General features: G+C 48.3%; 1 protein-coding gene and 1 long non-coding RNA gene across 24 annotated transcripts; one reads left to right on the top strand and one right to left on the bottom strand.

The window, feature by feature from the left end:
• Prelp (proline and arginine rich end leucine rich repeat protein) lies at window positions 1–22,517 on the top strand. 3 transcript variants are annotated; one of them, XM_087581808.1, is made up of 3 exons: window positions 1–472; window positions 17,491–18,464; window positions 20,042–22,517. In XM_087581808.1, the coding sequence occupies exons 2-3, from the start codon at window positions 17,507–17,509 to the stop codon at window positions 20,215–20,217; spliced, it is 1,134 nt and encodes a 377-aa protein (XP_087437934.1). In that variant the 5' UTR covers window positions 1–472; window positions 17,491–17,506; the 3' UTR covers window positions 20,218–22,517. The 3 variants fall into 3 exon arrangements, with proteins under 3 accessions (XP_087437934.1, XP_087437932.1, NP_445837.1); XM_087581806.1 differs by lacking the exon at window positions 1–472 and adding an exon at window positions 11,221–11,347 and having other exon boundaries at window positions 17,477–18,464; NM_053385.1 differs by lacking the exon at window positions 1–472 and adding an exon at window positions 11,271–11,347 and having other exon boundaries at window positions 20,042–20,411.
• LOC102557118 (uncharacterized) lies at window positions 6,909–12,685 on the bottom strand. 21 transcript variants are annotated; one of them, XR_015635911.1, is made up of 5 exons: window positions 11,237–12,245; window positions 10,218–11,059; window positions 9,460–9,553; window positions 9,036–9,135; window positions 6,909–7,414 (listed from the first exon to the last, which is right to left on the bottom strand). It is a non-coding gene; the product is annotated as an uncharacterized LOC102557118 (long non-coding RNA). The 21 variants fall into 21 exon arrangements; XR_015635909.1 differs by having other exon boundaries at window positions 9,474–9,553; XR_015635927.1 differs by having other exon boundaries at window positions 6,909–7,165; window positions 11,237–12,215.
• Window positions 22,518–23,097: the final 580 nt, after the last annotated feature.

Here is a 23,097-nt window from a genome sequence, read left to right as displayed (position 1 = left end):
AAGCTAAAGCCCTTGGGGGGTTCTGGGCAGAGACTGGTATCCTAGCCAGAAGTAAGGGAGTTAAGAAAAACTTTCAGGCTGGAGACTGAGTGAAGAAGAATAAGGGAGATCAGTAGGGCCCAAGAGAAACCAGCAGCCTGCTGTCTCACAAAATGACAGGGAGCAAGGGACACAATTTTGTGTTTTTCAAAAGGAAAATGATCACCCTGCAGAGGGTTTCTGTCCCTTACAAACAGTTGTCCAGGAAGGGATCAAAGAACTGCTCGACTAGACCGAGGCTGGGCGAGCATTGCAGCAGGGTTAGCCAGGAGCAGAACACACATTGTCACCATAGCCCTGCCCGACTGGTCCAGCACCACTAAGTCTGCCTTCGCAAAGCTGCAGATGAGCCCAGAGCAGGGACACGAGGATGACATGGAACACTTGCCGCTTTGCTGAGACAAGCTCTCCATCCCAATACTGTAGGAGGAAGGTAAGTAGTGGGGCAGGGTTATTTGCCCTTGGTGAGTTGATGGACCCTATATTAATACCTGCACACGGGCACACAGATGCAGGCACGATCTGAGTAGTCCAAGGGCACCTAGTCATCCTGGAGAGGAAGCAGGGACCAGGACAGGTACCTCACGTGTAAGCCTCTAAGCCCAGTAGTGCTGACCTCAAAATGAGAGGCCCAAGCCAGGCGAGGTGGTACACAACTGTGATGCCAGCATTTGGAAGGGCGAGGCAGGGAGATCAGGAGTTCAAAGCCATCCTCGGCTACATCATGACATGCATGGGTTATGTACTGGTTAGCATTCTCTGGAGGAACAGACCCTATGGGATGAATTTGCGTATGTTAAAAAATGTATTAAATCATTTCACATTAAAATAGCGACAATAACCGGAGAGCTGCTGGGGCTTCCACAGTTGAAGTAACTGCACAGTGGCTTTCTCTAACTGTGGGTTGGCCACTTGGCAGAGCGCTCAGTCCTCAATGCTGGGTGCCTCGGCACCCCTTTCTGGCTCTGGGAGCCCGAAAGCTTCCTTCGTCCACAATAGAAGGTTGGGAGCACTGGTCTGACATCAGAGAAAGAACCAGCGGTAACAACAACAGAATAAAACAACTTAGCAAGAGGGAAGGCCACGCTAGCAACAGGAGAGACACTTTGCCTCTGGTGCCCTTTTAAACTGAGCTGCCACCAGGAGGCGCTGCCCACAATCGGGGTGGGTCTTCCCGCATCAGTCAAGGCATTTGGGGACAGTTTTTCAGCATCTGCTCCCTATCCAGATGATTCTAGTTTATGGCAAATTGGCATTCAAACCAATCAAGACAGGCTCCATGAGATCCCATCTCAAAATAACAACGATGAAAAATCCAAGAGCCCAAATGTCCATCAAGAGGCATGGCTAAATGAACCTGGGGGAGGAGAAACACAGAGAAAGAACTGTGTGTGCCAACATGGGGTAACTGACAAAACATCTTGGGAGGGGAAATTTGGAAGATCAAAAGAGGTGCTGGTATTGCCTAGCCAGCAGCTCAGAAGGCTGAAGCGGGAGGATTGCAACCTGCCTGGAGAATGAAGTGAAACTCTATCTTTAAAAAGGAAGGGAAGGAGAGCTCTGGGAGGTATGGAGAAAAGAAGGAGGAAGAAGAGGAAGAGAAGGGAGGAAGGGGAAGGGGAAAGGGTAGGAAAAGCAGCTGAAAGGAGGAAGGAGTGGGGAGGAAATAGAAGAAGAAAGAAGAGGATTAAGAGATAGATTGTAGTAATTGTCAATTAATCTCTTCTTTAATTGACCCAATGTGGCTACTCATTCTTCTCTACCTACCCCAATATTCTGGGTTCCTGAATGAAAGACATAGACATGCAATTTTATATTTTAATATGCCTTAAACAGCTCATTGGTTGGGCCATTCCCAAACCTCCATGTGGTTAACACCTTCCCTCCGATATTCCTGAGTTATTAATTACTGGAAATCTATGTGCCATCATTGTTGTCCTAAACCCAGTTGGAGGGCCCCTGGCTACTCTTCCCGGCCTCTTACATGTTGGCTGTCTCTCTGTCCTTTACTTCCCAGGTGTGGCAGCTACTTCATTCCTGGCGACTAACCCTCTTCTTGCTCCTTCCTCAATCCTTTTTCCTGGGAATCCTAAAAGTCCCGCCTCTGTCTCCTACCCAGCCACTGGCCGCTGACAACTTTACTTACCAATCAAAACCAACAGCATCGGGGCTGGGGATTTAGCTCAGTGGTAGAGCGCTTGCCTAGGAAGCACAAGGCCCTGGGTTCGGTCCCCAGCTCCGGAAAAAAAGAACCAAAAAAAAAAAAAAAAAAAAACCAACAGCATCTTATGTGTAGATGTGCAAATTTCCATGTAACTTTGGGGAACAAACTAACATAATATAATTAGCATTAGACCAAATCTAATTAGACAAAAAGGGGATAGAGTAATATTATTTAAAAAATTAGATATATGGGATGGATTACCAAATATATTCTTAAACAAAGCATTGTATAGCCATAATCTTAACATTGGTAGAAATCTTTATAATTGGTGCAAAATCAAGGTTATAATTTCTTACACTGGTACAGAATTTCCATACTGATACAGGTTTTCGTTGGTATAAATCTTTATATATTTTGATACAAAATTGAAATTAATATTGTGCCTATGCAACTCATTTAAGAATACAAGGCAAAGACCCAGTCCTTCTATAGCTGGCATTACAAACTGTTTAGGACGATTAAGGAATGCAAGTTAAGGGCCAGATAGCATATTCGTGGTTATATTAGATTCTGATTCAATGATAATAGTGTTTTCACTATATATAGTGTTTTCAGTTTCAGTTGTTTAATTAGAAATGGTCAAGGTTTAACAATTCAGATACACTTTATATAGTCTTCAAAAACATCCCGAATCTACAGAATATAACTTTTACTATAATTTCATTATTATTAGAATTTTGACTAAGAAACATGTCTGGTCCTGACAGCACCTCTTTTATGGATCAAAGAAGATATTAAACATCATAATCTCCATATAGAGTTACTCCATTAGGCAAGAATTTTCCTAATTCATCTACAGACAGAAAATACTGTCCAGGAAAGGACACATGATGAGGGATAGTCCACAGTTTAGCTCTGCCAAGACAGGGTAAGCTAGTCCTTCACAGTTCCTGCTTCACTTAAGGTCTGTCAGATGGTTCTGGACCAGAAGGCTAAAGACAGATGCTCCAGGGGTTGGGGATTTAGCTCAGTGGTAGAGCGCTTGCCTAGGAAGCGCAAGGCCCTGGGTTCGGTCCCCAGCTCGGAAAAAAAAAAAAAAAGACAGATGCTCCAACATTTTGAGGAATGCGGCAGTCACTGCTTCTATAAATGTTTTCGTGCTTCCTATATATTTAAGTAATATTTAATTTGTTCTCAGATCTCTGATGGGGCTGAAGACTAGTTATAGTCTCATAATCAAACTTAAGTTGCTTTATATTAAAGAAGAAGAGGATCTAGATTCAAAAGGATGGTTTTTCAGATGGTGACACAAGTTAAAATCAAAACATAATTCAGGTACAGAATTGTAAACTCTTTAATTAGGATAGAAGTTAGAGCAATGTATCTAAATTGACAAAATTGGTGGACTAGACATCATTAGTGTATATCATACCTTAGAGTTTATGTAACTGTTGCAACTATGTTCATTGTATTCTGAGAGAAAAGGCCTTTTTAATGGACACCAAGGGGGAAATGTTGAGAATTTAGTCTAACGCTTGTATTATGTTAACTGGGTCCCCAAAATTGCATGAGAATCTGCATATAAGATGTTGAGAGTCCCTGCCCCAGTTGGCTTTGATTGGTAAATAAATCTGCCGGTGGTCAGTGGCTGGTCAGGGAGGCAGAGGCGGGACTTAGGATTCATAGGCAAGGGGTCAAGACAGAGAGCGAAAGAACCTCCATGCCAGAAAATGAGTAGCAGCCACTCATGAGAAGTGCAGACAGACAGACAGCCAACATGTAAGAGCCAGGGAAGATCAGCCCTAGGGGGGCCTTTGACTGGGTCTAGGGAAAAAGATGGAATATAGATTTTAGTAAGCAAAAACTCAGGAGTATCGGAGGGGGGTATGTTAGCCAGGTAGAGGTTTGGGAGTGACCCAGTCATTGATCTGTGTAAGGCATATTAAAATGTAAGGTTCTCTGTCTGTGTGTGAGTGTGTGTGTATGTGTGTGTGTGTGTGTGTGTGTGTGTGTCTGCTGTCTGTCTGTCTGTCTATCTGTGTCTGTCTGTCTGTCTCTCTCTCTCTCTCTCTCTCTCTCTCTCTGTGTGTGTGTGTGTGTGTGTGTGTGTGTGTGTGTGTGTGTGTTTCATTCAGGAACCCAGAACATTCCACCACCGGGTCAAGTTGAGGAAAGGTTAATGGACAACTGCAACAAAGGATGTCAAAGAAGAATATCAAAGGGAAAGGGTCCAGGGAGGAACAATTCTGGACAGCATTAGAGCCTGGGGCTCAGGCTGTAATTCCAGCTACTTGGGAGGGTATGGAAGGAACACAGTTGAAGAACAATCTGGGCAACTTAGTGAGACCCTATCTGCACCAAAAAATGTATAAGTAAAAAAGAAGGCTAGAGAGAGGCAAAATTCCTCTAGGACCGGGCACTTCCTGTGTTTACCGGAAGTCCCACACCCGCGGATCCCGGCCCGCAGCAGCTCTCTGCTCCCAAACCCCGTGGGAGAGAGACCTCACCACCTGATCAGGTGGGCACTCCTGAGGCTGCAGAGCGGAGGAGACCACCAACACTGCCCACCCCTGCCCACATCCCTGGCCCAAGAGGCAACTGTATAAGGCCTCTGGGTTCCCATAGGGGAGGGCCCGGGAGCGGCAGGACCCCTGCGCCTGAGACACCGCCGGAACCTGAAGGAAACAGACCGGATAAACAGTTCTCTGCACCCAAATCCCGTGGGAGGGAGAGCTGAACCTTCAGAGAGGCAGACACGCCTGGGAAACCAGAAGAGACTGCACTCTGTGCACATCCAGACGCCAGAGGAAAACACCAAACGCCATCTGGAATCCTGGTGCACGGAGGCTCCCGGAAAGAGCGGCGCAGATCTTCCCGGTTGCTGCCGCCGCGGAGAGGACTTGGGCAGTACCCCACGAGCAAACTTGAGCCTTGGAACCACAGGTAGGACCAACTTTTCCCCTGCAAGAAACCTGCCTGGTGAACTCAAGACACAGGCCCACAGGAACAGCTGAAGACCTGTAGAGAGGAAAAACTACACGCCCAAAAGCAGAACACTCTGTCCCCATAACTGGCTGAAAGAAAACAGGAAAACAGGTCTACAGCACTCCTGACACACAGGCTTATAGGACAGTCTAGCCACGGTCAGAAATAGCAGAACAAAGTAACACTAGAGATAATCTGATGGCGAGAGGCAAGCGCAGGAACCCAAGCAACAGAAACCAAGACTACATGGCATCATCGGAGCCCAATTCTCCCACCAAAGCAAACACGGAATATCCAAACACACCAGAAAAGCAAGATCTAGTTTCAAAATCATATTTGATCATGATGCTGGAGGACTTCAAGAAAGACATAAAGAACTCCCTTAGAGAACAAGTAGAAGCCTACAGAGAGGAATCGCAAAAATCCCTGAAAGAATTCCAGGAAAACACAATCAAACAGTTGAAGGAATTAAAAATGGAAATAGAAGCAATCAAGAAAGAACACATGGAAGCAACCCTGGACATAGAAAATCAAAAGAAAAGACAAGGAGCTGTAGATACAAGCTTCACCAACAGAATTCAAGAGATGGAAGAGAGAATCTCGGGAGCAGAAGATTCCATAGAAATCATTGACTCAACTGTCAAAGATAATGTAAAGCGGAAAAAGCTACTGGTCCAAAACATACAGGAAATCCAGGACTCAATGAGAAGATCAAACCTAAGGATAATAGGTATAGAAGAGAGTGAAGACTCACAGCTCAAAGGACCAGTAAATATCTTCAACAAAATCATAGAAGAAAACTTCCCTAACCTAGAAAAAGAGATACCCATAGGCATACAAGAAGCCTACAGAACTCCAAATAGATTGGACCAGAAAAGAAACACCTCCCGTCACATAATTGTCAAAACACCAAACGCACAAAATAAAGAAAGAATATTAAAAGCAGTAAGGGAAAAAGGTCAAGTAACATATAAAGGCAGACCTATCAGAATCACACCAGACTTTTCGCCAGAAACTATGAAGGCCAGAAGATCCTGGACAGATGTCATACAGACCCTAAGAGAACACAAATGCCAGCCCAGGTTACTGTATCCTGCAAAACTCTCAATTAACATAGATGGAGAAACCAAGATATTCCATGACAAAAACAAATTTACACAATATCTTTCTACAAATCCAGCACTACAAAGGATAATAAAGGGTAAAGCCCAACATAAGGAGGCAAGCTATACCCTAGAAGAAGCAAGAAACTAATCATCTTGGCAACAAAACAAAGAGAAGAAAAGCACACAAACATAACCTCACATCCAAATATGAATATAACAGGAAGCAATAATCACTATTCCTTAATATCTCTCAACATCAATGGCCTCAACTCCCCAATAAAAAGACATAGATTAACAAACTGGATACGCAATGAGGACCCTGCATTCTGCTGCCTACAGGAAACACACCTCAGAGACAAAGACAGACACTACCTCAGAGTGAAAGGCTGGAAAACAACTTTCCAAGCAAATGGTCAGAAGAAGCAAGCTGGAGTAGCCATTCTAATATCAAATAAAATCAATTTTCAATTAAAAGTCATCAAAAAAGATAAGGAAGGACACTTCATATTCATCAAAGGAAAAATCCACCAAGATGAACTCTCAATCCTCATCTTCGGTTGGTTTATATACAAGTGTGCAATTTCTAGGTTTGAAAGTAAAATGATGCTATCTGGTGCTGGATAGAGGAGCCTTATTTTTTATTATGGCAGCTTGCTATTTTTGTAACATGGTGATTTGGTTGAACACAATAAAGTACAGTAGTAACTGATCTCCCCTTCTTCCTGGATGAGTGAGGAGATGATTAAATGTTGATGTCAGCATCCTTGAGCATATTCAGATGAGCTTCTGCTTCTGTTGAAAAAGATGCTGTGTTTGATTGTGGTCCGAAGCTTTGAAGCACTACTTGGCATCTCCTTCCTTGGAGGTCTCACTGTTTAAACATAACAGATTTGATAGCTTGTTGATAAGGTGAGGTCCAGCTTGTCTCCACTAGGTCATCTTCATGTGAATCCGGTGGTTATACGGTTTTGTTCTAGGGATATTTCATTTTTTTAATAATGGTTTTAGCTGACATTCATGGAGAGAATGAATCCTTAGAACTGTGCCACTAGTGAAAGGAAATCCAGTCTAGAGTATGTTTCTTTACAAAGCTGTGTCACACCATCCTTTGGGCCCTCTGCTGGAAAAGTAGAATCAAGTCTCAAATAATGCCTTTTAAATTGTATCCTCTAGTATTATAGATGTAGGACAGTACTGTATCATACCTCTGTGGATGTAAAATAGCTTGTACCTGCTTTATGATACGTAGTAGTGACCGTGCTTTATCAGAGCTGTTTTTAATGATGTTGCTCAGAATGTTTTCTTTCCAGATGATGATTGAGAAGCTAATTTAAAAAAAAATGGTGCCAGGTACCACAAGAGTAACAGAACTGTGCTGTTTTCTCGGGTTTTGTTTTTTTACTTTTTTTTTTTAATGGAGTGTGCTGGATGTCTCTACAGTTTTGTTCAGATGACTGCAGAACCTGGAAAAGCTGTTGCTGCTGTTGATGTATAACACACTGCTATTATTGGTCTTTTTATATAAATATAAATATATATATACAGATATATAATTTGAATTTTTTGAAACTTTAGCTGTGCTGTCAACTTTGGAAAAAAGTATCCCCGTTTACTGTGTTGAGTTGGCACTGTACAGAAATTAACAGCCATATTGGTCTAGAAATGTTGAACTTAAGTTTTTTCCATTTGTACAGGGGTAACACACTGTATTGAATATGTAAGGTCTTATCTACGTGGGTTTGATTACAAAAACTAATAAAGTATTCTCTAAATTTAAAAAAAAAAAAAGAAGGCTAGAGATGTAGCTCAGGGACAGATTCCTTGCCCAGTGTAGACCAGGCCTTAGATTGGCTCCTCAGCATCAGAGAGGTGGGGAGGGGCAGAGAAACTAAACACTGGGGGAACCTGGGTGGTAAGGAGACAGGCCATGAACCCACATGGCTTCTATACCTTTGAGATTCTCAATCAAAAGAATTATGACACATTTTTAAGAACTTTTTTTTTTAAAGTGAATGATGGAGGCTGTCCTTGTTTAACCCTCTTAATCATAATGAAACAGACCCTCTATTGAGCACCTAGATGTGCCAAACCCTTGGTGGGCACTGTGGGTTCCCAACAATCTATAGGCTGTTGTCTCTTCCCAGCAGAAGCCCAGGACCCCCCAGTTGGATAGAGGGATGGGTGCCCTAAGATTCCCACAGCCTCTCCCCTGCTGCGCACCTAGCCCGGGGGCCTCTGTGAGGGATGAGGGTTGGCCAGCTTTTGTGGGACCAAGTGACCACTCTGAGGTCTGAGCTAAAACCCCTAATGCCTACCCTGCTCTTCCTGGCAGTGGGAAGTGGGAGGTCGGGCCCCTCTTCTCTGCATTCTGGGGAATAGGGTGTCAGGTCCCACAATCTGTCCTTTCTTCTCCAACTGTCATGCTAGCTACTGTAGCCACAACAGCCAAGGCAGCCGTTACCAGGAGGGTGAAAGAACGGTGAACCCCAGGGTGGGCAAGCAATGTCTCTGGGAAAGCAGCTGAAACCCACTGCAGTGGGGGCCGCCTCTGTCCTAGATTTGCCCCACCCCCACCCAACATTCTACCTCAGCCACGCTGCCAGGTTTTCCCTGGTTGCTGCAGCTTGGGTACTACACTTGCCACACTCCCCCAGTATTCCCAGGAGTACTACATTTCCCATACTCCCCAATATTCCCAGGAGTGCTTTAAGTGCTACAGTGGGAAGAGATGAATATGTCACCTGCGGCGTGTTTCCAACACTGTGGACGCTTACTCTGGAGAAGCCTTGGCTGTGTGGATGATGCTCCCAAGCCTCTGCTTCCATTGAGCCTCCCCAGATCCTAGGAATAAGCAAGGAGGAAGATAGGGTTATTTTAATACATACACCTGAAGAAACTGAGGGTCTAATCTGTTTGTCAAATATCAAGAAAGGAGCAGAGCTGACATTTTAATCCACGAGTCCCAATACCACATCATTTTACAATGTCGGAAGAGACTTCAAAGGTCAGTTAGTATAACCTCGAGTTTTACAAATAGTGAAGTTACAGAGGGGAAGTGACAGCATGCAAGCATCAAGCCAGATCTCAGCAGTTCACGTCCCTGTCCCCAATCTAGAGACTGTTCTGTCTTCAAGGACAGCAGAAAGGCAGGTTGGCTCACATTACCTGATTTGTCTCACCTCGCTCTACACTCCACCATTGCCAGTAGACCAGTGGCTGGGAACTCAGGTGCCTCCAATGATGGGAAGATACAGGTACCCTATAAAAAGAAGGCGAGGCCCCAACTGTAGGCTAAGGCAGGTGTGGAGTGAGGAAGTTCCTGCCCTAGCTAAAAGCATACAACTAAGATAAAATAAAAGTATAAACACTCCAAAACATAACAGCACGGTTTGTGGGAGTGGGCACAGTAGAAACAAAATTGGCATGAGGGGATAATTATTATTAATTTGCTTAGTAGTTCCTATTTTATTTTGAGTTTTGAGAATGTCTAACTCAGTTTTCCATGCTGGCCTCAAACTAGTAGCAATTCTCCTGCCTCAGGTCCTAAGTGCCGAGATTACTGACACTAGCCACCACGCCAGCATGAGGTGGTAACTGTTGATCTGGTGTTCAGTGACGGTGTGGTGGTCTCCTGTGTGTATATGAAGTCTATGGGCACAGCTCAGTGGTAGAGACCTGGACTAGCATGTGCAAAGCCCGGAACTAACCCTCCCTCCAGCACATGCTTTTGGGGACTGTGACAGCGAGAAGGCAGGTAAACAGGCAGTGTGTGACCTTTATTTCTCTTCTCTGGCTGTGATTCACTGTGATCTCTTCTGAAGTCCCACTGCCTCACCAGTGCCTAGAGTGTCCTATGACAGTTACTTCCAGAACTCTGAGACGGAGATGAGGAGACAAAGGCATGCCAAAATCAAGGGACTTGCCTAAGATCACACTTCACTTCCTGGGAGTGGAAGAGCAGGGGACTACCGGGAGTCGGGGACAGCGACAAGAGTCCCTTGTGGGCTTTGCAGGTCTCTGCTGACCTAATGGTGATTGCGTATTTCCCTGAGGTTCTGAGCCAGAAGTTGTGCTGGATGCTCCTTAAAGCCAAGTGAGCCTGACTTTTCGGATGGGAGGGGGGGTTATTGTTGAGATAACGGAGACTCTTGAATTGGTTTCCAGTTGCACTGCAATGCAAGAGACCCATGCACTGGGGAGGCTGCGATCTTTGTGGTTCTGTGGGACAGCTACGCAGCCCCCAAACCTCACCTGAGGGTGACACAGAGCTGGAAGGAGAGACCCAACATTGTCCTCATGAACTAGGAGCAATGGCTTGGGGACTTAAAATTGGAAACCTGCTTTAACTTTGCTGTGTGATCCTCAGGCCAGACTGGTCTTCTAGCCACCAAACCAGTAGTCACCTCTTATGTCAGCTCACTGCACAGTGCGTCTCCACTCCCTTAGCAAGCTCCTGGAGACTATGGTGGGGAAATAATGTCACCGTGTATGCTCTGAAAAGTGTCCCACAGCTCCTCAGTGAGCTGAAGAATTGATATCAGGGAAGCAAGGCACTTGTTAGAAACTCAACTGGCCAGGGCTGGACCCAGCGACCCCACCCCGCCTGCGCAGAAGCTGAGGCCTTTCCAAGGGCTTTCCTCTCTTTGATTTGGCTTGTTTTCCAAACACGGGTCAAATGGTCCCTCTCCAGAGCAGCAGCAGCAGGAAACATTAAAAGTGAGCCGTTAGCGGGCATCGGGTGTGGATGAGGTCTGTGGAGTTTTGGCTGCCAAATAAAGACTGTATTGTTGTTATTCCTCCTTTCCCAAGCGCCCTCCCGCTCTCCTCTGTTCCCTCCTCCTCCCTGCCCTCCCCCCTCTGATCTGCCCCTCCCTCCCCTAACCTAACCTCCCCACCCCAATAGGATCTGGTGGAAGAAAATCAGGCAGACACAGACACGCACCAACTGGGAGTCCAGAACTTCTAGCTGGCTCTCTGCTAACGCAGCTTCACCAAAGGGTGGGGAGGAACAGAGGAGTGCTCCAGCGTCCAGAGGAGAGGCAGGTGTGTGCAGGTAAGTTCAGGCAGTTGGGGAGAAGACCGGAAGGCTTCCTCCAGGGGTTCATTTTAGCTCTGTCCAATCCCCCCCCCCCTTGCCTTCTTCTCATTTTTCCTCTCCAACGTGCTCAGACGTAGCCTTCCTCGTTTCTTGCTGACGCTCTCTTGTCTCTTCAACATCCTGCATCCTGGCGTTCGCTTGCTGCTGAAGTTAAACTTTCCAAGTGCAGATGTTTGTGGAACACACAGAGCTATGTCGCACACAGAATTTCAACGGAGCAGGTGTTGCCATGGAAACCAGACACTAGAACCCAATTCTCTACAGCTTTCATGTATTGTCATGCATTGCAGAAGATAGACGGATGAACAGACAGACAGACAGACAGACACACACACACACACACACACACACACACACACACACTGGGTTTGGTCTCTTACTCTCTCACGTGCCTCCCCAGCTGCCTGACCATAAAGACAGTGTTTTCCTGCTGAGATGACAGAGCCAAAAGACAGTCGTGCCTTGGCTGAACAGGGAGGACATGAACAATCAAGTGTTCTTTCCTTCCTTCCCTTTCTTCCTTCCTTCCTTCCTTCCTTCCTTCCTTCCTTCCTTCCTTCCTTCTTTCCTCCCTCCCTCCCTTCCTTCCCAGCTTAGTCAGGCAGGAGGGAGAGAAAAGTGGCCCTCCAGCCTGTGCAATACTTTCTCAGCAGCCTGCATTCCTGTCTCCCTCCTCCAAACCACTTGGCTCCTGCAAAGAGAAGTCAACCTTGTCTGCAAGCCTTGGAGGCCTTAACTCTGAGTTAACAGCAGCCCCCCCCCACCCAGTCACCCGCAGGTAGTCAGAAACGCTTTTCTCCCTGAGGTATTCTGAGACTGTCCTGACCAGTCATCTGGTAAGAGGTCTTGAAGTGGGGTGGGAGGGGAACCTGAGAGCCTTATTTGTACTCCCTCCTCTCCTGCCTTAGAGGGGCCCCGTGGCGGCAAGAAGGGGGACACTAGTTGATCCTCAGAAGCCCCTGGGCAGTAGGCAGGGAATATGGAAGCTAAGCTAACGATGTGGCCAGACATCATTACAGACTCATCAAACAGAACCCAAGAGGTCCGGAGCTGTGTTAATATATCCTGAGGGTTCACCATAGAGAGGGCTATGTGGTGTCCTAAAAAAGAGCCCCTGCAGTCCTAACAGTGAGGGCTGGAGACACAATAGGAGGAAACAAGGCACTCTCTTGTGATTACTAACACCACCACCACCACCACCACCACCACCACCACCATCATCATCATCCTTATAAGCCTGGGAAACCATATTTCTGGAGAACATTCTAGAAACAAAGGAAGCTACCTTAATATATCTCCTCTTACCTGCTAGGCTACTGGTCCCAGGTACCCAAGAACTGGCACTGACCACTGTCACCATCCCTTCTAGATTCTCTCTTCCTATGCCCCACAGCTCTGTCCCATTGACTCTCTCAGAGGACAGACTAGTTGATAATATGTCCCTTACCCACTCTCACCTTCCCGGAGGGCGTGTGAGGAGAGCACCTCAGGGCTAGAAGGAACAACAACCACAACATCAACAAGAGGTAAGGAGAAGCCCTAGATCTCAGACGGAGCTGCAACCAGCCGAAAAGAGAGATTTCTGTTTGCCAGCCAGAGTCCCTACGTCTGCAAAAAGCAGAGGGCTGGGTTAGTCGGTCAGGATGGAGACACACAGTGTGGGCTTTGCACAGGTGTCTGGGGAGTTCCGATCAGCTGATTCTGAATGCCAGATGTGGTCCTCAGAGCCACAAAGGGAATGAAGTTTCTCTGAATGAAGAACCCAGTACCTATACTGTGAGAAGGACCCACCCCTTCTCTTCCAGCAGTAGGGAAATGGAGGATGTTAAACAACCAGGCTGATAGCAGAGGAAAAACCATTACTTCAAAGTGGTACCAAAAACCCTTTGACATACACTGAACACGCACTTCGCACATCATCGATTTAACCCTTGCAGCATCTGGAATGGAGCTGCAGCTACGGGGTAGAGTGCTTGCATACTCTACACAGAACCCTGGCTCTGAGCCTTAGCACCCCCAAAATGAGCTTGCTAAGCGTGCCTGTTCTTAAGATGTGGAGACCGCTTGTGTAGTAGTCCTGAGCTAACTTAAGTTGCAGGGTGGGATCTGTCTCCATGAGTACATCCAGCGTCAAAGGGATTCTTCTTGGCTTTCGGCAAGGATTAAAGGTGGTGGGGAGACAGGCAGACAGGTGGCTATAGGAAACACTGAGTTATCAGCGATTGCTTGACCATCTGTCTGAGTCCTTCTCCAACCCCCTGAATGGGGAGCCTGCTCTTTCAGACCACTTCCCTAAAACCATACAACCTCCATTCTGTTCACATTCTTCCTGCTCAAACCAGAATACAGTGCTTACTCTGCAACGGCGTTAAGCTTGGCTTTAGCACTTTTTCACCTGCATTGCATTTTAAAGTTCTTGCCACTTACGTCCGATAACTAGGCGAGCTTTGCCCAACCCGGGTTCATACTGTGCATTTAAAAGGACTCCTCTCCCTGGACTTGACTGCCCCATAGTACCTCAGCCCTACACTGGAGGAGTCCAAACACTGACAGTCCCTGGCCTCTTACCACAGGTAAACAGGACAGGTGGGAAAGAGGACTACCTCACTTTAATCTCAGGGAGCCTCTCCTAGAACCTGCTCCTCTGCAAACACACTGCCCCTGCCATTTCCAGTGTCTTGTTTCTGGACCGGGGCCTTCAGATGCGTGAGCTCATCCCATCCTCACATAGATGTCAAGCGTAGGGCCCAAGGGGAGAGTCAGGCAGGATTCAAGCCCAGATCCACGCTGTCGGAACTGAAATTTGAACTGTAAGCTCTCTTTTTTTTTTTTTTTTTTTTTGGTTCTTTTTTTTCGGAGCTGGGGACCGAGTAAGCTCTCTTAAGAAAGGCTTCTGAATGCAGAGCATGCACTGGGGTTGGGTAAAGCCAGAAGTGTTTTCAGAGACGGCTCTGGAGATTGGTGAGTTAGCCAAGAGGCATGATCAACCAGGCTCACTGATTGGCTGTGAGCAGGGCCCAATAGTGATTGGCGGTGAGCAGGGCCCAGTAGGGATCAGAAGTGAACGGGCTGTGGGGGAGATATGTTTTCAGAAGCATAAGGGATTTTAAAGACACCCTACCCTAAAGGACCTAATGCCATGGAAGGCAAGAGCACAGGACCCTGGCTCTGGTCTCTGTTGGTGAGACTACAAACCTCTCTGGGTGGAGTTACCTCCAGTTTGCCTCAGCCCCCACCCCTTATAGAGTCCTGAGGTGGGGGGAGCATGGCTAGAGAAAATGGCCATGCAGTGAGAACTTCCCAGAAACCCAGGACAGCCTGGCTCAGCAGGAAGGGGTGTGTGCCTATGAGCAAGGTCTTGGCAATGAGCTCAGTTCCCTGTGCGCTCTGCACACGGATCTCCGGTTCATCCTGGGGCTGAGAGAGGAGAGGGTTGAGCCTCCTCCTAGTGAAAGTCCCCGCTTCAGATTCACGGGGGCTCGTTTGGTGGGGAGGGGGCTTCTGGGACTGTGGGTGGAGCATGGCTATCCCTGAGTTCCTGAAGAAAGGGTCCAAAGGACTAATGGGAAGATAAGGGTTCTCAGAGTCTGGCCCAGGCATGAGGAAGAAGGAGGCCTGGGGACCCCATGTCTGAGACAGGCAGGTAGAACCGAGTAGCCTTCCCATTGGGATAGCCATGGCAGTGGAGCCCAGGTTGCCCAGCACATAGACAACCGAGATCCACCCCTATCCCCCGCATCAGAGCCCACACAGGCAAGGCCCTGTTGGATGCCCCAGAAAGCTTTTGTTTGGCTAACTCCGTGGCCATTACTTCACCTTGGAAGTGCTCTGGGCACCAAGGGCAGCAAAGCAAACCCAGAAATTTCTGTCAAGCCTAATTTTGGCCTTGGAGCAAGGTCTCTCACAGCATGAGTGGGTAGTAATTTTGCCTACAGACTTCTGGGTAACTTATAAACAAAGAGATTAAAAAAGAACAACAAGAGAAAACAAATCAGTCATAAAGACTGGTGCTGTTAAAACGTCTTTTGGAATAGTAATGCTTTGCCCTCTTTGTTCCTATGTAATGTGACTGTTCTATTTTCAAGGAAATTAAAAGCCTTATTAAAATGCTAATCCACAACACACCAGTTACAGAGCGATAGGAGGATGAGCAGCAGGGCTCAAGTTCAAGTCTGCAAGGGACCTGCTGTCTTCTTAGTCCTTTCAGAGAAGCCGTACTTCAGATAAACCAAGACCCTAAGTGCAGGTCCCCTGTCACCAAAGGCCCAGGGGAAATGAACTTCTTAGAGGCTGTCCAAAGAGAAACCACCTCAGACAGGAGAGAGAAATATCGGGCAGGATAGGGCTCCACCTTCTCTGTTCTACCCTCCTTCCCACCTAGACTGACACACAAAGCTCACACAGTCACACAGGGCCCTGAGAATGTGAGTCTGCTCATCGAGTATGTGTACAGACTGATATGGGCTAGAAAAAGAGGGAGGGGTGTGTGTGTGTGTGTGTGTGTGTGTGTGTGTGTGTGATGGGCATGACTGTGTGTGTGTGGTGTGTATGTGTGTGTATGTGTGTGTGTGATGGGCATGTGTGTGTGATGTGTATGTGTGTGTGATGGGCATGTATGTGTGTTTGATGGGTGTGTGTGTGTGTGTGTGTGTGTGTGTGTGTGTGTGTGTGTGTAATGAGCATATATGGTTAGGCAGGCACAGTTAAGTTATGCCCATTAGGAATGAGCTCTTCCAGCTCGCCTGTTGTCTGTCACACTCGGCTCCACCTGAACAACTTGGGGATCCCACCACCCTTTCCTTTCCTTTGACCAAAGCGAGCAGAAGATAGTTCCTTGGAAAAGCAAAGGGAGATTTGACATAAATATGGGCTCAGAGGAGAGGTGGGGAATGGAGGCTGTGATCACAGGGTTCAAGGACAAGCTAGGGACACACTGCAGCACACCCTGCACGCTGAGAGCTATGGTAGTGGGGAAGATGTGAAGTGAGCGACGGATGCCATGTGGGAAGTATCGGGGAGGGGAGCTGAAGAGATCAAGTACGGGCACCCTCTCCCTGGGCCCGTCCTACCCCAGGCTGGCGAGGGGAGTGGGCCCTCCAGCTAGGCTGGACTTTTCAACTTAGCTCCCACTCCACCGGTCAGCAGAGCCACCCAACGAAGGTCTTCAGCTCTTGATCTCAGAGTTGCCATCGGCTACAAGGAAGTTCTTCCTGACTCCCCATTCTAACATCAGTTCCAAGGTTATACAGAGTGACAATACCAGGTCCAAAGAAAGGAAAGCGTTTCCCCGGGTCTTTTATTCCTTTCCTGTTTATTTTCCCAAGGGCCTCTACATCTGGGGAAGAATTCTTGGCACAGTTTGTGCTGGCAAAGACCAGCAATCCCTGAGCCAAGTGCAGGGGAGAGGACAGTGCAAGGGTGAGTGGGTGAACACTGGTATCTGAGTGGTTCCTTTCCAGGACACCTCCTGCATTTTTTGTTCTGTGCTCACTGTCAAACAGTCTCCTGGCTTCCTCAAGCCACCCCCCTCCACCCCAAACACAGTGGGGGCTGGACATGGTGGGTGGATTGCAGACCATTTATAGCAATGAAATGTTTTCCTCTTTTCTTCAAATGCTTTGTCTAACCACCCTCGTGTGTGTGTGTGTGTGTGTGTGTGTGTGTGTGTGTGTGTGTTTTACCTCTCTCAGTATTTCTATCTCTGTCTATAACAGATTTAATGCTCCTCAAGCCAACACAAGAGTCACCTTGGGGGCCCCTTCTCAGTGTACCTCCTCAGAGGGTGCACAGGAATGTAGGCACCGTTTGAGAATGTGGGATTTGTATGGAATCTTCCCGATCCATTGCTTAGGACTCTGGGCCATATCCTAGCATCCCCTGCCACTCCTGGCAGACCTTAAGCACTCTCCTTACAAGAGCCGTGATGGTCTTATCATATGATTGCTAGAGAGAGCACCCCCTCCAGCTCTCCCCCACCTACCCACCCCCGCCAAGGGTTTCCAACATGCCTCAAGACCCCTGGTTCCCAGCATCTTGTGCTTTCTACAAACATGCCCCTTTCCACGAGAGGCTAATTTCTCCCAGTTTCCTTCCTGCAGGTACATCACCTGGATCATGAGGGCATCCTTCTTCTGGTTCCTTCCACTTCTCCTCATCTTGGCCTCAGTGGCCCAAGGCCAGCCAAGACCAAAACCTGGGATTAGGCGTAAACCCAAGCCAAGGCCCACACCCAGCTTTCCTCAGCCCCACGAGCCAGCAGAGCCCACAGACCTGCCTCCACCCCTTCCTCCTGGCCCTCCATCTGTCTTCCCTGACTGTCCACGGGAATGCTACTGCCCGCCTGACTTCCCATCAGCCCTCTACTGTGACAGCCGAAACCTTCGCAAGGTCCCAATCATCCCACCCCGAATTCACTACCTTTATCTGCAGAACAACTTCATCACCGAGCTCCCCGTAGAATCTTTCAAAAATGCCACAGGCCTCAGGTGGATCAACCTGGACAACAACCGCATTCGCAAGGTGGACCAGAGAGTGCTGGAGAAGCTCCCTGGCCTGGCATTCCTCTACATGGACAAGAACCAGCTGGAAGAGGTGCCATCAGCTCTGCCCCGGAACCTGGAACAGCTGAGGCTAAGCCAGAACCTCATCTCCAGGATCCCGCCCGGAGTATTCAGCAAGCTTGAGAACCTTCTGCTTCTGGATCTGCAGCACAATAGGCTGAGCGACGGAGTCTTCAAAGCCGACACCTTCCAGGGCCTCAAGAACCTCATGCAACTCAATCTGGCCCACAACATCCTGAGAAGGATGCCCCCCAAGGTGCCCCCGGCCATTCACCAGCTCTACCTGGACAGCAATAAGATCGAGACCATTCCCAGCGGATACTTCAAGGACTTCCCCAACCTTGCCTTCATCCGCATGAACTACAACAAGCTGTCGGATCGAGGGCTCCCCAAGAACTCCTTCAACATCTCCAACTTGCTGGTGCTCCACTTGTCACACAACAAGATCAGCAATGTGCCGGCCATCAGCAACAAGCTGGAACACCTGTACCTCAACAACAATAGCATAGAGAGTGAGTTGAGGGGTATCATGGGGTAGGGGCTAGGGCAAACTTTCTCAGGAACACCACAGCGGGGTTACAAGAAGCAGCTACTGGGACACTGGTGTAGCGGTCTCCTCCTCCTCTTCCTCCTCTTCCTCCTCCTCTTCCTCCTCTCCCTCCTCCTTCCTCTTCCCTTCTCCCTCCCCTCCTCTTCCTCCTCTCCCTCCTCCTTCCTCTTCCCTTCTCCCTCCCCTCCTCTTCCTCCTCTCCCTCCTCCTTCCTCTTCCCTTCTCCCTCCCCTCCTCTTCCTCCTCTCCCTCCTCCTTCCTCTTCCCTTCTCCCTCCCCTCCTCTTCTCCCTCCTCCCCTTTCACTCCCCTCTTCCTCTTCCTTCTTTTAGATTGGGTTTGTGTCGCCAAGACTGACCTGGAACTCAATCTGTAGTCCACAGATCCACCTGCCTCTGCCTCCCAAGTTCTCCACACCACCCAGTCTAGAAGCCTTTCTAACAAGTACATAAGACCTTACGTTCCATCCTTAGCATTGAAGAAAAGGAGAAAGAAATCCTACTAGTTTGGACTGCGGTCTCACTATTTTCTGCATGCGAGTAACCTTGAAAAGATACCAGACCCATACGGAATGTCTCCTTACCTGTAAAATGAGGATGGTAATGCTATCTCCTGACACAGAATTGGCAGGATGACTTAATCGCGTATGGATAGAGTGTGCTCAACACCACGCTTGAAAGGCATGAGGTTTTCTTTCTCCATCCCGTCCCATCAGCATCAGCTTTCTGGCTGGTGGACCTGTAGATAAAACAGACCCAGAAATACTGCCAGCTATTCTCCTAACAAAAGAAGCCAGCAGCAGCCATAGCAAAGGACTTCCCAAATCTGAGTCTTGGTCTTTAAAAAGTCTGTGAAGGGGACTCGGAGAGGCAGCTATGTAATCAGGGTATAGCACTGCTAAAACTGTCTATCTGCTCTCTGGTTCTAGTGGAAGGTTGCAATGTTCAGCCAGGACAGTTTCCCTAAGGAACATTCACAGAGTCCTGAGTTCAACTGTAGCCCAGGACATGAGGCTGGAGCTCAGTGTTGCTTCAGTCAAGGGTCAGGCCAGACATGGTGGTACATATGTGGAACCCCAGCACTTGAGGGGTGGAGGCAGGAGAATCAGAACTGAAGCAATCTTGGACTCTATGAGATTTTGTCTCACAAAAAAACAAACAACAAAACTGTCAACTGGGTATGGTGTTTGTAATGACTGAGGCAAGAGGACAGGGAGTTCAAGGTCAGCCAAGGGAGTAAAATTGGCTCTGAGAGCATCGGCAGAAAGGCTCAGAGAAAGAAGCATACAACTGTTTAGTCCTTGAATAAACCATTCCTGTAGGAAATCACCACTTTGACAGTCATCCCCAACTGAAATCATTTTACAAATGAATAGGTTGGCTCTGGACACTAGGTGATCTGCAGTCACACCTCCCTTCCCAGAGTCACCCTGTCCAGAGAAGAAGATGGTAGAGTCCACACTCTTGGCCATCATCCCCTTTCTCCTCTCCGGTGCTGCCCGTTCCTCTGTGGCTGACTTCTCCCCCTTCTTCCTCCATAGAGATCAATGGGACCCAGATTTGCCCCAGCAACCTAGTGGCCTTCCATGACTTCTCCTCGGATCTGGAAAACGTGCCACACCTGCGCTACCTGCGGCTGGATGGGAATTTCCTGAAGCCACCCATCCCGTTGGACCTCATGATGTGCTTCCGCCTCCTGCAGTCTGTGGTTATCTAGGCTGTGCCCAGAGCTGGACCTCCTCTGACAGCACTTGAAGGCTGGTGGCCCAAGCTCACTGTTTTTATCTGTCTCCCTCTCTTGCTCCCAGCCCTGCCTTTTGTCCCCTGGCGTGGATGGTAAATACCACATAACCTGCTCCAGCTCTAAAGCAAGAGTCCCCACCCAGTCCAAAGACACCCTGCCAGCCAAAACCTCTGGTCTTCTTTGGTCTCCCTTTGCTTCAGAAACATAGGTGGATGCCAACAGACACAACCCCTCCACCCCCCACTCCACGAGTCTCTCCTGGGTAAGGCTGGGCCATGGACTGACATCTTATTTTAGTGTTAGCCGAGTAAGAAGCAGAAACCATTCTGGGAGTGAACCCTGGAAAGTTCCACTGAGAATCCCTCCATTTGGGCAACTCTGTCTCAAGAAGGCCGATAGATCCAGGTCTCCTAAGCCTGAGATCCCTTCCGAAGCTGTCGTTCTGCCACTGTTCCCTGACATCACACAGATGTCACCCTGTTCTCTACTGTCTTGAATTCTTCAGAAAGGAAGTGTGGAGGAATGAATGACTAAGGTGGGGTAGAGGGTCAGGGTTCCCCACAAGTTCCAGCCCTTCCTCCTTTGGGGTAAACACAGAGGCCACTTAGATGGACCTCAGAGAGGAACAGCCAGGGAGGCACAGAGTGGTTCAAGGAACTAGACTTTAGCTAATAGGTGGTGGCTGGGGGATGTCAGAGCCCCAAACTGGGCCTGTGTGGATGTAGACAGGCCCTGCAATCTCCCTCACCCAAACTTGACAAAAGGCTCTAAGCCCTGGAGGACAGTGTTCGCAATGGAGGGCCAAGAGGCTTTGTCCCTGCTTCGTCTGCTCTCTATCATGGGTGAGACTCAGTCAGTCGCCCCACCCCAAAGGCAGTTCTTAAGAAACAGAGGAAGAGGTGGAGCGCCTAGAAATCTCCCAGAAGCCTCTTCCACAGTGGGGATTAGCCTCTACCTCTAAGTCCGACTCATCAGCGACATCTGGTGGCTGGTGAAAGTCACAGCTGAGTCCCCTCTCTTTGGGTGATACTGCGATTCTCTGATTCTATAGGGGAACCAGCTGAGTGTCTTTCTCCTGTTGGGTCTAAAGGGAAGGGCAGAGGTTGGGGGTTCGTTCCCATCAGGAGTGATTGTGAGTGGGAAGGCTTTGAGAGTCTAAGGAAAGCTAGTTTGAGAATGGCCTTGTCAGGTCTCTCTTGCTCTCGGCTTCCACAGTAGGTCCGATGATCCTCCAAGGCCCTCTCAGAGCATCTGTTTCACATCTGTGCACCCTCTTCTAGCGCACACCTAACGCAGGACAAGTGGCATCGCCCTCCCTTTGCAGTAATTTATTCCCTGCATAGAGTGTCCCTCCCCCAACGACTTCCCACTCTTCTTTCCTAGCCCAGGTGAGCAGCTTGGCAGGTTCCCAAGAACCTGGGCTTCCTGCCTTTCCCTTCCCTTCTCCTCCCTCTAGGGAAGGCTGCCTTTGCCCTGCCACAGTTCTCTGGGTGGATGAGGAGGAGGAATATGTGGAGATGAATGTTCTGGAAGTGAGTGAAACACAGGACCCATCCTCCTTAAGCTGGGGCAGGCTCTGGAGGCTTCACGGTGTCACAGAAACCTATTTGAAGACATTGGATTAGGCTGGGCCCTATAGTCCAGAAGCTCCATTTATATTCTCAGTCACCTTTCTTGTTGTTGAAAATAGAGCCCACTTCATACCGCCTTTTCCCTGCAGTGCAACGTCCTCGTTCTTCCTAGTTGCAGCTGGTTTCTCCAAGGCTCCTGCTTAAAGTCAATGCATTATTATGGCTGAAAGCAACCTGGTGCTACGGCCTGGACAAGCCCCCTCTGCACCCACGATAACCTGCAACCTCTGGCCCTCTCAGGAGGCCCACGGGGATCACAGCTCCTGTGGCCGCTAGGGATGGGGGGGTGGGCACTGATCCTGCAAACCTGAACTAGCATCCCACCATTGGCATCCCATTATCCACCCTGGACCATGCCAGCTTCCTCCCCTGCTCTCTGCATCTGTCAGCTGGAGGGACAAGAGTTAAGCTGGCTTTACAGGAAACGTACAGACAGTGCTGGTTACCTCGAGGTTTAGACACAAGTTTATTCAATCAGTGCCTTTAGCATTTATACACAGGCATGTGCGTGTGTACACACGGGCGCATGTGCGAACTCACACCCTGTGCGTCTTATCCATTCTCCAGACCATGTTAACTCTGACCCAGCTTCCACATTTCAACAAGCTTCACCGCAGTGGAAATAAAGTCATGTGGGAAATACCCAGCGTGAACCTGACCGTGCGAATGACTCAAAGTCAGCAATAACAATACTTAAAGCGGGCTTGCCTTTACGTCCCGACTGCTTGCCGAGAAGATGGGCAGAGAAAAGATCTGTCTTGAAAGACGTTCTTTTAGATTTGTGTGTATGAGCATTTAGCCTGCATGTATGTACGTGTACCACATGCGTGCCTGGTGCCCACAGAGGTGAGAAGCTGGCACTGGATCTCCTAGAACTGGAGTTATGAATGGTTGAGAGCCTCTGTGTGGGTGCTGAGAAGCAAATACCAGTCCTTTAAATGAGTAACACATACTCTTTAACTTCCGAGTCATGGCTTTAAGCCCCCCAAATACTTTTTTAAGAAACTCCTGGGGTTGGGGATTTAGCTCAGTGGTAGAGCGCTTGCTAGGCCCTGGGTTTGGTCCCCACCCAGCTGGGGGGGGGGGAACAAAACAAAAAAAAAAAAAAAAACTCCTACAGCCAGGTGGTGGCTGCTATCCCAGCACTCTGATGGCAGAGGCAGACAGCCCTATAGGAGTTTGAAACCAGCCAAGGCTACATAGTAAGATCTTGTCTCAAAAA

This window comes from Rattus norvegicus, chromosome 13 (assembly GCF_021556685.1).
Source record: "Rattus norvegicus strain SHRSP/BbbUtx chromosome 13, alternate assembly SHRSP_T2T, whole genome shotgun sequence".
Taxonomy (NCBI): Eukaryota; Metazoa; Chordata; class Mammalia; order Rodentia; family Muridae; genus Rattus; species Rattus norvegicus.
Note: the sequence above shows the minus strand (reverse complement) of the source record. Positions and strands in the feature narration are given on the sequence as shown.